This window comes from Micromonas commoda, chromosome 8, assembly GCF_000090985.2.
Source record: "Micromonas commoda chromosome 8, complete sequence".
Taxonomy (NCBI): Eukaryota; Viridiplantae; Chlorophyta; class Mamiellophyceae; order Mamiellales; family Mamiellaceae; genus Micromonas; species Micromonas commoda.
In genome coordinates this window covers 633,157-645,511 of record NC_013045.1, presented here as the reverse complement: position 1 = coordinate 645,511, position 12,355 = coordinate 633,157, and the positions used below count along the sequence as shown (strand labels likewise).

Genomic DNA, 12,355 nt, shown 5'->3' with positions numbered 1-12,355 from the left:
CTCCTCGGACTAACGCGAGCGCTTCCTTCGACCGATCGTATCGGCTGATCGTCGGCGCAGAGAACAGGAGAGGCAGACAACAAGATGGGCGCGAATTCTTCCTTCCAGGATCTGGCGGTGCGCTTCCGGGCGTACCACACCAACTCCCTCAACGTCGCGCTGCACATGGTGACTACCCCCGTCGGTATCATCGCCGCGCTTGTCCTCATGGTCAACCACCCCGCGGTGACCCCGCAGCACTTCCAGATCGCGGTCGGCGCGTACGTGGCCTCCCTCCTCGTGACGCTCGGCGACATCAAGCTCTGGGTCGCCACCTCCGCGATGATGGCCGGCCTCGCCGCGCTCGCCGTTCACATCGCCCCAGCGCTGGCCACCTACGACGCGCTCAAGCTCATGGGCTTCGCGTACATCGGCCAGGAGCTCGCGCACATCGTCACCGGCGAGAAGACCTTCCAATCCACGTACCAGGCCGCCTCCCCAACCTTCCTCGCGCTCCTCCTCGAGCACACCTACTTCCTACTCCCCCTGTGCATCGACGCCCTCGTGAACATGAAGGCCTCCTTCGCCGAGTGGATCGTCGCGCACAACTACGTCGTCAGGTGCAAGCTCGAGAACTCGGCCGACAAGGCGGCGCGCAAGACCATCTACGACTTCGTCACCGCCGAGGATCCCGACCGCACGTGCACCGCGCACTGGTGGTACCAGAAGCTCGAGGGCAAGGTGAAGGACGCCTTCTCCCACTGCATGTCATGCGACGCCATGATGGGCATGTTCTACGATCGGTTCAGGCCCGACCTTTACAACGTTGATCCCATCCCGTCGATGAACGAGATCTACGTCGCATCCTCGCACCACAACAACAACTCGGACACCGTGTTCTACACCCAGCACTGCGACGGACCGTGGAGCGTGTGGCCCTGGTGCCACGTGTACCGCGTCATGCTCGCCGTAAACGAGAACGTCCAGGTCGAGACCCTGTTCACCATGGAGCGCGGAGGCGGCTGCCTCAGCGACGGAGACGCCGTGGGATTTGACTACAACCGCGAGATCCACGTCATCGCCGACCTCCCTACCAAGAACAAGGACAGGAGGATCACCTGCAAGCTCCACTACGTCGTCTACCCCAAGTGTTTCGGTCCCTTCGGCCGGCTCGTGGGTACCCTCGCCACCTGGTACAACACCACCGCCAGGAACCTCTTCCTCGCCACCATCCGCCCCCGCGGCCTCTTCTGGCGGTTCATGGCGTTCCACGTCATCTTCTGGACCAAGAGGGTGAGGGAGCTCGAGATGTACGCGGGTCTCAACAACGTCGCCGTCGCGGCCGCGCTTTTCGCCGTCGGGCAGAAGATTCACCCCTACTTCTTCATGGTGGCCACCTCCTTCACGCACTACTGCATGTACATCGCCACGTACCACTACAGGTACAAGATCAACTTTGGTGTGTTCAAGCGCAACGTGGTCTTTTTCAAGACAATCGCGCTCACGCACTTGTGCTGGAACTACCTCACCAACTTCACGTACGATCCCGTGTCCATCGCGATGCTCGTGGTTGGCTACGGCCTTTCCACCGCCGCCACCGTGGCGCTCGGCATTGACCAGACCTACTTTGGCGTGGAGCTTGGCGTGATGAAGCCCAACTTCGTGTCCCAGTTCCCCTACGGGTATGTGCCACACCCCATGATCATCGGGTCTATCGTCGGCCTGCTGGGTTTCCACAAGATGGCGACCTTCCGCGCGGCGCTTCCGTACCTCGTGCCAGTTCACATCTGCATGTACATGATCCATATGATCCAGGAGCAGGTGTTTGACATCTACAAGAAGGACTGGCACGCCGGTGCCAAGAAGGCGGGTGTGGCACCGGTGAAAGGCAGGGGCAAGAGGGTCAAGGCCCACTAATAACGGAGAAACATTTTTTTATAGACGCAGCAGGTTGTGGAAGGACGCAGCCAATTTGATCAAAAGCATTTCACATCATTATCATATTCGTCGCTCCCTCTCCTCACGCTATCCTCAAGGACCTCACGGACGCGAAAGTCAATCAAGCCAAGTCAGAATCACGACTATCCATTTGCTTGGACGAGCCGTCCTCTCAGTTCGCAGCGCACCTGGGCGACTTCCCGTGGGTCCCGGCGTGCGCTCGAATCACTCGTGTCGCGTATACTATGACCACGTCCACTACGATGAAGGGCGATTCGGAATTTGGGAGCCGCGTCGCGCGATACCTGTGGAGCCTGCTGCACTACTACTTCTTATTCCGATCCTTCGCCAAGGCTTGCGTGGACCGAGCCTTCCATGCGATGGGCTTGGCGTTCCTGGAGCCGAGACGCGGGTTGATGTTTGCCGCGAGGAAGTCGCAGGCCTCCGTGGCCAGGTTGATCGGAATCCAGGACCCGGGGTGGCGATGGGACTGGATCGCGGGGGAGAGGCCGCCTCCCCCGAGGTGCATAGCGGCGGTCGTGAACGACCAGGACGATGCCATGCACCCGCGGTGTCTGACGCAGCTGGCGAACCTCGCGGTGTGGTGCACCGAGGAAGGAATAGGACATGTCTCCATGTACGATCAAGACGGGAGCGTGCGCGCGGGCAAGGAGCGGCTGGTGGAGGCGGTGGTGAGGGCGACGGTGGAAGGGCACCGGAGGAACAGATTTCACAGGATGAGGGCGTGCACCTACGAGGTCAGGACCGTCGACGACGACGGGACCGTGCGCGTCGCCGCGAGGTTCACGTGCGGAGGTGCGGCGACGAACAAGTGGGCGGAGCTCTTCGGCATGGGCAAGCCGTCCGAGAAACACTCTCCGGGCGACTCTCCGCGCTCGGCGCCAATGACGACGACGGTGGACCTGCTCCGAGGCGGCGACGGCAGAGCCGCGCTGCTGGAGGCGGCGAGGCGATGGCGCGACGAGAAACAAGACCGCGACGGCAAACAAGACCGCGACGGCGTGGCCCCGTCGGGGAGTGACGATTCGATCACGCCGCGGGAGCTGGAGGCATGGATGGAGCGGACGGGGCGGCTTCTTCCGGCGGTGGATTTGGCGATTGTCTTTGGAAAACATTTCCACGCGTCGGCGTATCCGCCGTGGCAGCTGCACAGGGCGGAGATTTACCACGTGGACAGGGGTCTGTGGGGGTTCACGCGCAAGGGCCTGAGGCGGGTACTACGTCGATACTCCAAGACGGCGCAGAGGTTCGGCAAGTAGTGGTGGTGCGATATCTCTAACATTGTTGAACTCTGGAAACTATAGATTATTTGGCGGGTGGTTGGTCCTCGCCGCTCCCCCTACTGGCCGCGCCCACCGCGCCCGCCTCGTCCACCCCTGCCACCCCTACCGCCGGCACCTCCCCTCCCTGCGCCGCGCCCGCCCGCCCTCGGGTCGATGCGCTTGAACATCGGCGCGTTCTTCAGCATGTCTGGGATGATCAGGAAACGAATCTTGCTGCCTCGGACATAGACGTTCTCCAGCTGGTTCACACGGCCGTCGCGGCCCGTGTGCGTGATTCCCTCTAGCTGGCAGTTCCAGTTGTCCTCAGCCTCGAGCAGCGTGCCCCTGTAAGTGTCACCCGTCTTGAGCTCGATCTATTGGAGGAGTCGGGGGAGTCAATGGTCAGCGACGCGTCGAGGGGAGCGCCGGATGGGGGGCGATCGCCCCCAGACTGGTGGGCACTAGGTTTTTCTCCGCTGCAGAGATTTCGCGCGGGATCCCGGGAAACGCGCGTCACGCGACCGCCGAGGGCACGTGGACGACGTCGGATGAATGTCGGGAGCCGTGGATACACGTACCGTCACGGTGTGCCCCTCCGCCTCGTGGAGAAGCTTGACGGGGATGCCGATACCCTTGCCGAGACCGGTCGACATTGCTCCGTTTGGCTAAAACTTTTCCGCTCTCCTACTCGCACAGAAGGCGCGTGCCTGGCTCGCTGTGCGACCCTCGGATCGACTACGCGAGAGTGCGGGCGACTTTACCCGATGACACCGATGTGAGAACGCTGTACGCCTGCTTTAGCGTTGCGTGCTCGTGCTCGTTGCAGTGAATCGACGGGCGGATTAGCAGTCTTATTTCCACGTTGCACAGACCTGACAGGCCGACGACCAACCGCCGGCAGCCTTTTTCGCGAAAAACAACGGGCACAGACCCAGACCTCTCGCGGAGGGCAGGCAGCGTAAGAGCCGCCGAGAGAGGGGTTACGACCCAGCCTTCGCGTGGCCGGGAGTGTTGGAGTGAGCCACCATGGGGAAGAAGAGTATGAGCAAGGACCGGGGGTACATCACCGCCACCGAGTGGAAGACGGAGGGCGGCGGATACAAGGACAAGATGCAGGGGGTGCCCTTCCGTCGCCTGCCATTCAACTGCTGCGCGGTGTCATTCTTGCCGTTCGAAGATCCAGTGTGCACAGCCGACGGGACCGTCATGGATATCATGCACGCGGTACCCTATGTGCAAACCCACGGCAAGCATCCGGTGACGGGCGAGCCCCTGCAGCTGCGGGATCTGACCAAGCTCAACTTCCACAAAAACTCGGAGGGCGAGTACGAGTGCCCGGTGCTCAACAAGGTTTTCACCGACAGCACCCACATCGTCGCCGTCAAGACCAGCGGCAACGTGTACTGCTACCAGGCCATCGACGAGCTGTGCATCAAGCCCAAGAACTGGAAGGATCTAATCACCGACGAGAAGTTCACGCGGAAGGACCTCATCACCATCCAGGATCCCCTCAACCTCGAGGGACGCATGCTCGACAAGTTCGAGCACGTCAAGAAGGGACACGAGATCGACACGCGAGGTGGCGGTGTAGGCGGCCCGGATGATAGTCTCAACTCCAGGGCCATGTCCGCGGACATCAAGCGCGTGCTGGAAAAGCTCGGGACGGAGGACGCCGCCGCCGCGCTCAAGTCGGGAGGCGGCGGCAGAAGGGCGGAGGCTGAGCGCATACTCGCGGAGGCTAAGCACAAGTCCGATGCCGACGCCAAGGGCGACTCCCAGGCCACTGTGGATAAGAGTCACCTGCTCAAGGCGCCGACGAACCACCCGCTGGATAACGTCACGTTCAAGCCCGGTTCGCACACGTGGAACACAGACGGGCCGGAGGACTGGCGCGTGACCCACGCCAAGGCGGCAGATGGCGAGCAGATGAAGAAGCGGGAGGCGGAGATGCGCGAGCGATTTAAGGCGGTCGGGTCGCACATCAGTTACAGGACCAACTCGATGCGCACCACGGGCGCGGGGTCCACATCGTTCACGTCCACGGTGATGGGCAGCGCCACCGTGAATGAGCGCGTGGAGGAGGTCGTGAAGAGGAACCCGCCAAAGGGGAAGAAGGGGTACGTCCAGCTGCGCACCAACCTCGGGGACATCAACATCGAGCTGCACTGCGACGTGGCGCCCAGGACGTGCGAGAACTTCATCGTGTTGTGCAAAGCCGGGTACTACGACGGCGTCGAGTTTCACCGGAGCATCAAAAACTTCATGATCCAGGGCGGCGATCCCACCGGCACCGGATCGGGGGGCCAGTGCATCTGGGGTGACAAGTTCAAGGACGAGATCACCCACCTCGTGCACGACGGACGCGGGGTACTTTCCATGGCCAACAGCGGCCCGCACACCAACGGGTCCCAGTTTTTCATCACGTACAAGAGCGCGCGACACCTCGACGGGAAACACACCGTGTTTGGTCGGCTGGTGGGCGGCGTGGACGTGCTGGCCGAGATGGAGCGCGTGCCCACCGCGGACGACGACAGGCCGAAGGAGCCCATCGTCATCAACAGCACGAAGGTATTCACCGATCCGTACAAGGACATGGCGGAGGCGGAGGAGAGGCTGGCGGCGGAGAAGAAGGCCAAAGAGGAGAAGGAGGCGCGGGAGCGGACCGAGGCGCTCAACCCGGGCAAGTGGTGGTCGGATCCCGCCGGGCAGATGGCGAAGGAGGCTGGCGACGACGGGACGATGAGGAAGTCCACCGGGGTGGGGAAGTACGTCAACCGGGCGACCGCGGGTGGAGATTCGGACACCGCAGGGGCCGCAGCGGGGGAGCCGGCGCGAAAGAAGGCGAAAACGTATGGGAACTTCGACGGCTGGTAACAAGAGCCTGCTCTTCCTTAATAGCCGCTATCGCTCCAGGAGACCTTCTTGAACTCGGGGCACGCCTTCCGTATGATATCTGCTGTCTTCTCGTTGCACCCAGGCGTCCGCCCGAACGTTTTCGAGTACCCGTACACCTCACACACCCCCGCGCCTTTGTCAAAACGGATCCTTCCCCCTCCAATAACTCTCCCCACGCATCCCTTTGTTTTTGCGTCGCGCCTGAGTCGACGCATGAGCTCCTGGTAGTTCTCCGCATGATAGCTGCAGTGGTTATAGCTCCTGACGACGAGTACGAAAGTGTCGGGCTCGTCGGGGTGCGTCAACTGCACCTGCACGTACTTCCACGTGCCTATCGCGCAGTCGACCACTGGGATCGAACTGAGGACAGCCCCAAGTGTCTTGCCGTCGCCTTCAACCTCCGCGCGCTTGTCCTCGGCGAGCGCTGAGAGGACGAGCTTGCGCGCGGCTTCGTTGAGGGCCTCACCGGTGTCGTCGCAGAAAAGCGGCTGGTCAGAGTCGTACGCATCCATGCCCCCACTCGAGTCGAAGTGGCGTTCGGCGGATCTGTGAGGCGAGGACCTTCTCAGGAGTGTCGATGTTATATTTTAACTCGTGATACAGGAAGTGACTCGGGGTGGTGGTGTTGCTATATTGGGTACACGATGCGTCCTCCCCGGTCCCCTCAGTTATCGTTCAGCGTCATCTTCCACGCCGCAGGGTCCGTCGGGAACACCGCGCGAAACTTCCTCGCCCGTCTCGGCTCCTGCATGAACGGCTCAACGGTTGTTCGCCACTCGTTGTAGTGAGGCGTGGCCTTGTGCGCCACCGGTCCCTCGCTCGTGGCGTACACCTCGACGAGCATGAACTTGTTGGGCTCGTCCCTGTGCCTCAGCACGTCGAACCTTAAGTTATCGGGCTCGAGGACGGAGGATGCCGCGTTGGCGAGGCACGCCTCGATGAACTCGTCCTCCGTCCCCGGCTTGCAGGTCACGTGCACGTGCGTGATTTGCTTGGTGTCCTCCGCGGCTGCCTTGGCGCCGGCCGTGTCGCCGTCCTTGTCGAGGGTGAGGAAGGCGGCCTGCACCGGCTGCTGCACGCCGTCCTTCGCGCGCCTGGACGCCGCCGCGGTACCCCACAGTCCCGCCCAAGGGTACACCGGCTTGTACACACTCCACGTCCTCTTCTCGGCCATCCAGTCCTTGACGCCCTCCCTCCATGCCTTGGAGTGCGGGAGATCCCGGTGCGCGTCGTTTCCCTCGGAGGTGGAGTAGACCTCGAGGAGCGCAAACTTGGAGGGATCGTCGAGGTCCTGCAGGACATCGAACCGGCGGTTATCGGGCTCCTGTGGAGGCGAAGAGGTTGAGAGTCGGGTGAGTACGGAAAGTCGGGAAAAACGATAGTGTCGTCTAAACCGATGGTGTCGGCTAGGAGGGAACGCGCGAGGGCTCGAAGGGTCTGCTCGGATAGGCACTCACCTCGACGCTATTAGTGGCGTTGTCCACGGAATGCGCCACGAACCCTTCCTCGTTCCCGGGTGTGACCGAGATGTTCACCAGGGTGACGACGTAATCATCGGTCGATCCCCTGCCCCGCTGGGCGGCAGACGCACGGACCGGGGGCGCGACGCGACCGGGGCGAGAGACGAGCGCGGGTTTGGCGCCGCGGAGGCGCCCCAGTGAAGGAGACGCACGAGCCGACATCATTCGCGAGGAGGCCATCGGATATTCGACGCAGGCGCTGATGAGCGCGGGGCAATAATACGAGCGCTGAGAGCCGTCGCGAGTAACTAACTTTTGGAATGGCTCTATTGGTTGTTATTACCTGTTACGTGAAGAAAGAGAGGGTCTCTTCGGGGTTGCTAGCTATGTCTTCAGTGGCTTTGGAACCACTCGTACGCCGCGGCGTGCAGCCGCTCGTCCGCGAGGTCCCGCAGACCCTTCTGCTTCATGATCTCCGCCACCCTAGCCTCTGCGTTCTTGACGACATCCGGACCGTCGCCGAACGGCACGAGCGGCTTCAGGTCCTCCAATTCGCCCATCCGCGCAACCTTCCTGTTCTTGCCCATCATCGCGGTCGCGCCCTGACCCGTGAGGTACGCCCTGAGTTTTCGCACCGAATCCGCGTACCTCTCCGCGAGGCCGACGACGGCAAAGTGCCCGTCGTTGACCTTGGAGATGGCGTTTTGAATCTCAGCCTCGTTGGGCACGTGGTTCGCCTCGCACTCGCTGGAGATGTCGGGGACGTCCGCGAGCACGACGGCGAGGCACTTCGGGTCGGCGCCGCCGCAGAACTTGCCGTTCAGCATGCTCACCTGGCACCCCTTGACGCAGTTGAAGTACTTCTCCACCGTCTGCGGCGTCGGGTTCATCGCCGCGTCGCACGAGCCGATGGCGTAGCTCTCGTGCGCGGGGTTGCAGCTCGGGCCGTGCTCGTGCTGCATCGTCGGGCAGGACTCGAAGGCGTTGACGAAGCCCGCCGATATTTTGTTCTCGGGCAACCGGAACATGCCGATCATCTTGCCCTTGTGCGCGGCCATCTCCGTGAAGTACACCGGCTTGGGCACTGCATCGAGTGGATTTGAGGAGAAGTGCTTCGTGTAGCACTTCTCGAACGAGGGTTCGCCGACGGTGACCTGCGTGACGGCGTAGTAGTCGTACATCCCGTGATGATTCCTCTCCGCAAGCTTGGTCAGCAAGTCAGATTCGCCGTCGCACCGGTACACGAACGCCTGGTGCTTAAAGGATGGGGACACGCTGTCGCCGAAGTCGACGATGTACGGCCTCGGGTCAGTGGAACCCATGCTCCTCATGAAGTAGCCGCGCGTCTGCGAGGACAGCGCCGCGACGCCCACGCACGTGCCCAAAACCACGGTGCCGACGATCTTACGCGCCAAGTCGTACCCCTGTGAACGCGAACGATGCTCGGGCGAACCCAGCAGCGCCTCCCTCTCCGTTGGCGTTGTTCGCCCCGTACGCGCTCTCGCTTCGAATGTTGTAACACCATTCGCCACCACTCGGGCACGTTCCGCCGCGGCGATCCCGGGGCTACGGTCACCACCCGAGCCGCGCTCGAGATCTTTCGAGGTCATTCTGGCCACCAAGGCGAGTCGGAGCGGGTCTTGTCCCCGCGGAGGCGCGCTCGCGTCTGGAGCGGAGAGTCCCGCGCCGGATCCTCGTTTCCTTCAGGATATGGGAGATTGTCAGGGTTCTGGACCCGTCGTTTCTCGAGTTTTCTGGGTTCGTCCAAATTTGGGGCGAATTTTCGGATTTTCTGTGACTCAAGAACCTGGGTTTATTTGCACAGTTTGATGTTTCGCGCGAACAGATTGGGAACTTGGACTAGCACTACAGCTCCTTTCGACACACCGGGCAGCTTCTCGACGTCGCGAGCCAGCGCTCCAGCGGAGCCTCCTTGAACCAGACGTCCACGCAGTCGCACGGTAATCGTACCCCTTTCTCACCCTCCTTGAACCCCTCGCGAGAGATCGGGCACTCTGCCCCTACAGGTAACCGTCTCGACCGTCTCAGCCGCTGCTGCAACTCAGCTCTCGTGAACCCCCGCCTCGGAACATTGTCCAGCTCCGAGAGAGCTTCGTAGCTCAGGCTGGGATCCTCCTCCTCATCGCCGTCCTCGAGCCCCATGACGTAAGGGATACCTGGCGCAAAGAGACCGCCTGATTGCCAAAACGTCCTTCGCCTCTCCTCCGAAGGGTCCAACGCGGCGTGGTCTCGCGATATGCGGCCCAACCGCTGCCTCAAGGTATCCAGGGACAATGACGAGCGCAGTGGCGTCACTGGGGGAGCCACGGTCTCGCGGAAAGCGTCGAAGGGCATCCTTACCATGTCACTTATGGACGTCACCCTCGCATTGGTCATGCCGGCAGGCGCGATGGTGGCCTTGGGCTGGGGCAGCGCGGGGTAACAATGGGAATTCGTGTTCTTTTTCACCGCCAATGGAAAATTTTTCGCCCAAGCAGAAGGAAAAAATTTCTATTCTACCTTTGCCTCGCTGTCCTTGACCTGCGGCGGCGAATCCGTCGCCCTGGGCGACGCCGCCGCGTCCTTTTCTTCCCAGAACCGCCGCGACCCCTCTTTGCTCACGACCTCGTCGAACCCCTCGTCGCGGTCGACACGATCGGAGGTTGGAGACACCTTGTACGCGGCGGGTGCGGGCGACTCGGCCTCCTCCTTTTTCGCCTCCTTCTCCGCCGCCGGTGTCTCCCGGGGTATCTCCGGCGCGGGTGCGCCCACCCCGTCGCCGCCCTCGGCGGGGTCCGCAACGCTCGTGCCGCTTCCCTGCAGATGCTGCTGCCAGCGCTCGTGCGTGCTGTGCACCGTGTTGTTGACGGTGTTGGACACGTCCGCGGCGAGTTTGTTCGCGTGGTTGGTCGCCGCCTGACCAAAGCTGAGCAAGCTGGACCACCCCGAGGAGACGGAGGAGGACACCGCGGCCGCGGCAGCCTCGGCGTTCTTCCTGGCGGCGGCAGCCGCAGCCTCCGCCTGCGCCTTCGCCGCCGCGGCCGCCTCACCGGCTGCGTGGGCGGCTGCCTCAGCCTGCGCCCTCGCGGCGGCCGCGGCGGCCTCCGCGCGCGCCGCCGCCGCAGCCGCGGCCGCGCTTACCTGCTCCGACATCTGCTCTCCGACACCCGGTTCGTGCGGTGCTTCGGGTTTCTCCGTTGTCGCCGCATCTTCCGATTCGGTCTTCGGTTTGGGTTTTATGCCCGGCATCTCATCGACGAATACGTCATCGCCCGCGCCCATGGTCGTCAGCGGCGCCCTCAAGTTCACCACGACCGACCCGTCGTCTTTCTCCTTTTTCCGCGCCAGGCCGACCGCCTCCGCGGTGGATGCCAACCAGGACGATGCGCCGCTCTCTTTGGCATCCGACGTGGCCGCCTGAGTGGCGTCCGCCTGTCGCCTCAGCCCGTACACGGTGTAGAGCCGCTCTGACTTTTCCCCCACAATGTCCCCGCCGCCATCCTCCTCCTCCTCCTCGTTGTCTTCCAGGAAATCGTCCAGGTCCCGATTGATCGACCCGCGCATACTACCCGCCACGTCGAGCTCCGCCGCCGCCGCCGCGAGGCTCCCACGCTTGGGACCAATCGGCGTGTCATCCACGTCATCGTTGGTTTTCCTCCCGTCCTTTGCCAGCAACCCGAAGTGGTCCTCAGGGGCGGGTCGCTCCGGCGTGAACCCCGATTTGCCCTCCCGCTTCGCCTGCTTCCTCGCCGACTTCCGTATGACGTCCAGGTCGCGCTTAAGTTCTTCCTCGAGCGCAATCTCCTGCCTGGAGCGCTGCGCGACCTGGTTGGTCTGCGCCTGCGCGGCCATTTCCTCTCGGAAGCGCTCCATCCGCTCCACCTCCTCCCTGCGCGCAATCTCCGCGGCCCGTTTGGACAGTCGCGTCTCTGCATCCCTGGCGTACACCTCGTCCAGCCCGATGGCGACCTCCGCCTCCAGCAGCATGTCCTCCGTCTCCTTGAGCAGCGCGCACACTCGGTCCACGTCGGCGCCCAGTTTCCAAACCGAGTCCGTGACGTCGGAGAGGGTGCTGGTTTCGCGCTCGAGCTCCGTCCAGGACGCGCGACTACGCTCCAGTCTTGTCCGGACGTCCTCGGCGAGCGCATTTGCGGCCTCCATGCGCGACAGGTGGTGCGCGTGCGTCGCGTCGTATCGATCCAGGGCGACCTCGCAGGAGTGGACGAGTCCCGCGATGCCGCCGCGTGCCCTCGCCTCCTCGGGGTCGATCCTGAACATGGCGTCGATCTCCTTCGCCCGATCTCGGAGAGAGTAAGACGCGGCGGTCCGCGCGTCGGCGGAGGTTGCGGATCGCACCGCGGAAGCGACGGCTTTCGCGCGCGACTCCACCGCCCCAGCTTGACTGCTGAGGAAGCTCGTGAGGCTACCCAGGCCGAAGCTGCCGGTATCCTCCGCCCCGCGGACGGGTTCGTACCCGGCCGTGTGACCGGTACCTCCGCCCCCGTCCGACATCGCCTCGCTTGCCTCCGCCCCGTCGCCCCGCGCCCCGGAGATGGCTTGAGGCGCGGGTGTTGAACGAGCAAAGTTTTCGTCTCACGGGCAAGAGCACCCCTCGGACCGCTCGGACGCGTCCGTGATTTTCGCGCCGTGGTATGAGTTTTCCACGCAGGCGGAAACGCGTCCCTCATTTCGCGTATGCGGGCACTCAGAAAATCAACCGAAATACTGCAATTCGGCCTCGACTAGCCGTTTGAGACTGTAAAAGCAATGCGTCAAAGATCATGAAATAAAAAAGCGACG

At 62.9% G+C, this 12,355-nt stretch overlaps 8 protein-coding genes across 8 annotated transcripts; 3 read left to right on the top strand and 5 right to left on the bottom strand.

Annotated features, from left to right (window-relative positions):
• Nucleotides 1-84: 84 nt before the first annotated feature.
• On the top strand, nt 85-1,896 carry MICPUN_53083 (predicted protein; the record flags this gene model as incomplete). Its single annotated transcript, XM_002508164.1, has 1 exon — nt 85-1,896. The coding sequence occupies one exon, from the start codon at nt 85-87 to the stop codon at nt 1,894-1,896; it is 1,812 nt and encodes a 603-aa protein (XP_002508210.1).
• Nucleotides 1,897-2,297: 401 nt separating this feature from the next.
• On the top strand, nt 2,298-3,197 carry MICPUN_101887 (predicted protein; the record flags this gene model as incomplete). The annotated part of the gene is made up of 1 exon (XM_002508163.1): nt 2,298-3,197. One exon carries the CDS (start codon nt 2,298-2,300, stop codon nt 3,195-3,197), a length of 900 nt encoding a protein of 299 aa, XP_002508209.1.
• An 80-nt stretch (nt 3,198-3,277) lies between these two features.
• Nucleotides 3,278-3,853, bottom strand: MICPUN_84175 (predicted protein; the record flags this gene model as incomplete). Its single annotated transcript, XM_002507873.1, has 2 exons — nt 3,278-3,574; nt 3,779-3,853. 2 exons carry the CDS (start codon nt 3,851-3,853, stop codon nt 3,278-3,280), a joined length of 372 nt encoding a protein of 123 aa, XP_002507919.1.
• A 373-nt stretch (nt 3,854-4,226) lies between these two features.
• MICPUN_66893 (predicted protein) lies at nt 4,227-5,990 on the top strand (the record flags this gene model as incomplete). Its single annotated transcript, XM_002508162.1, has 1 exon — nt 4,227-5,990. A coding segment is annotated over one exon (1,764 nt), but the record flags the coding sequence as incomplete, so codon positions are not given.
• Nucleotides 5,991-6,091: 101 nt separating this feature from the next.
• On the bottom strand, nt 6,092-6,607 carry MICPUN_60697 (predicted protein; the record flags this gene model as incomplete). The annotated part of the gene is made up of 1 exon (XM_002507872.1): nt 6,092-6,607. The coding sequence occupies one exon, from the start codon at nt 6,605-6,607 to the stop codon at nt 6,092-6,094; it is 516 nt and encodes a 171-aa protein (XP_002507918.1).
• A 106-nt stretch (nt 6,608-6,713) lies between these two features.
• MICPUN_105942 (predicted protein) lies at nt 6,714-7,814 on the bottom strand. Its single transcript, XM_002507871.1, has 2 exons — nt 7,553-7,814; nt 6,714-7,419 (listed from the first exon to the last, which is right to left on the bottom strand). The coding sequence occupies exons 1-2, from the start codon at nt 7,793-7,795 to the stop codon at nt 6,760-6,762; spliced, it is 903 nt and encodes a 300-aa protein (XP_002507917.1). The 5' UTR covers nt 7,796-7,814; the 3' UTR covers nt 6,714-6,759.
• A 133-nt stretch (nt 7,815-7,947) lies between these two features.
• MICPUN_101884 (predicted protein) lies at nt 7,948-9,165 on the bottom strand (the record flags this gene model as incomplete). Its single annotated transcript, XM_002507870.1, has 1 exon — nt 7,948-9,165. The coding sequence occupies one exon, from the start codon at nt 9,163-9,165 to the stop codon at nt 7,948-7,950; it is 1,218 nt and encodes a 405-aa protein (XP_002507916.1).
• A 256-nt stretch (nt 9,166-9,421) lies between these two features.
• On the bottom strand, nt 9,422-12,067 carry MICPUN_60694 (predicted protein; the record flags this gene model as incomplete). The annotated part of the gene is made up of 2 exons (XM_002507869.1): nt 9,422-9,979; nt 10,076-12,067. The coding sequence occupies 2 exons, from the start codon at nt 12,065-12,067 to the stop codon at nt 9,422-9,424; spliced, it is 2,550 nt and encodes an 849-aa protein (XP_002507915.1).
• Between the last annotated feature and the right edge of the window lie 288 nt (nt 12,068-12,355).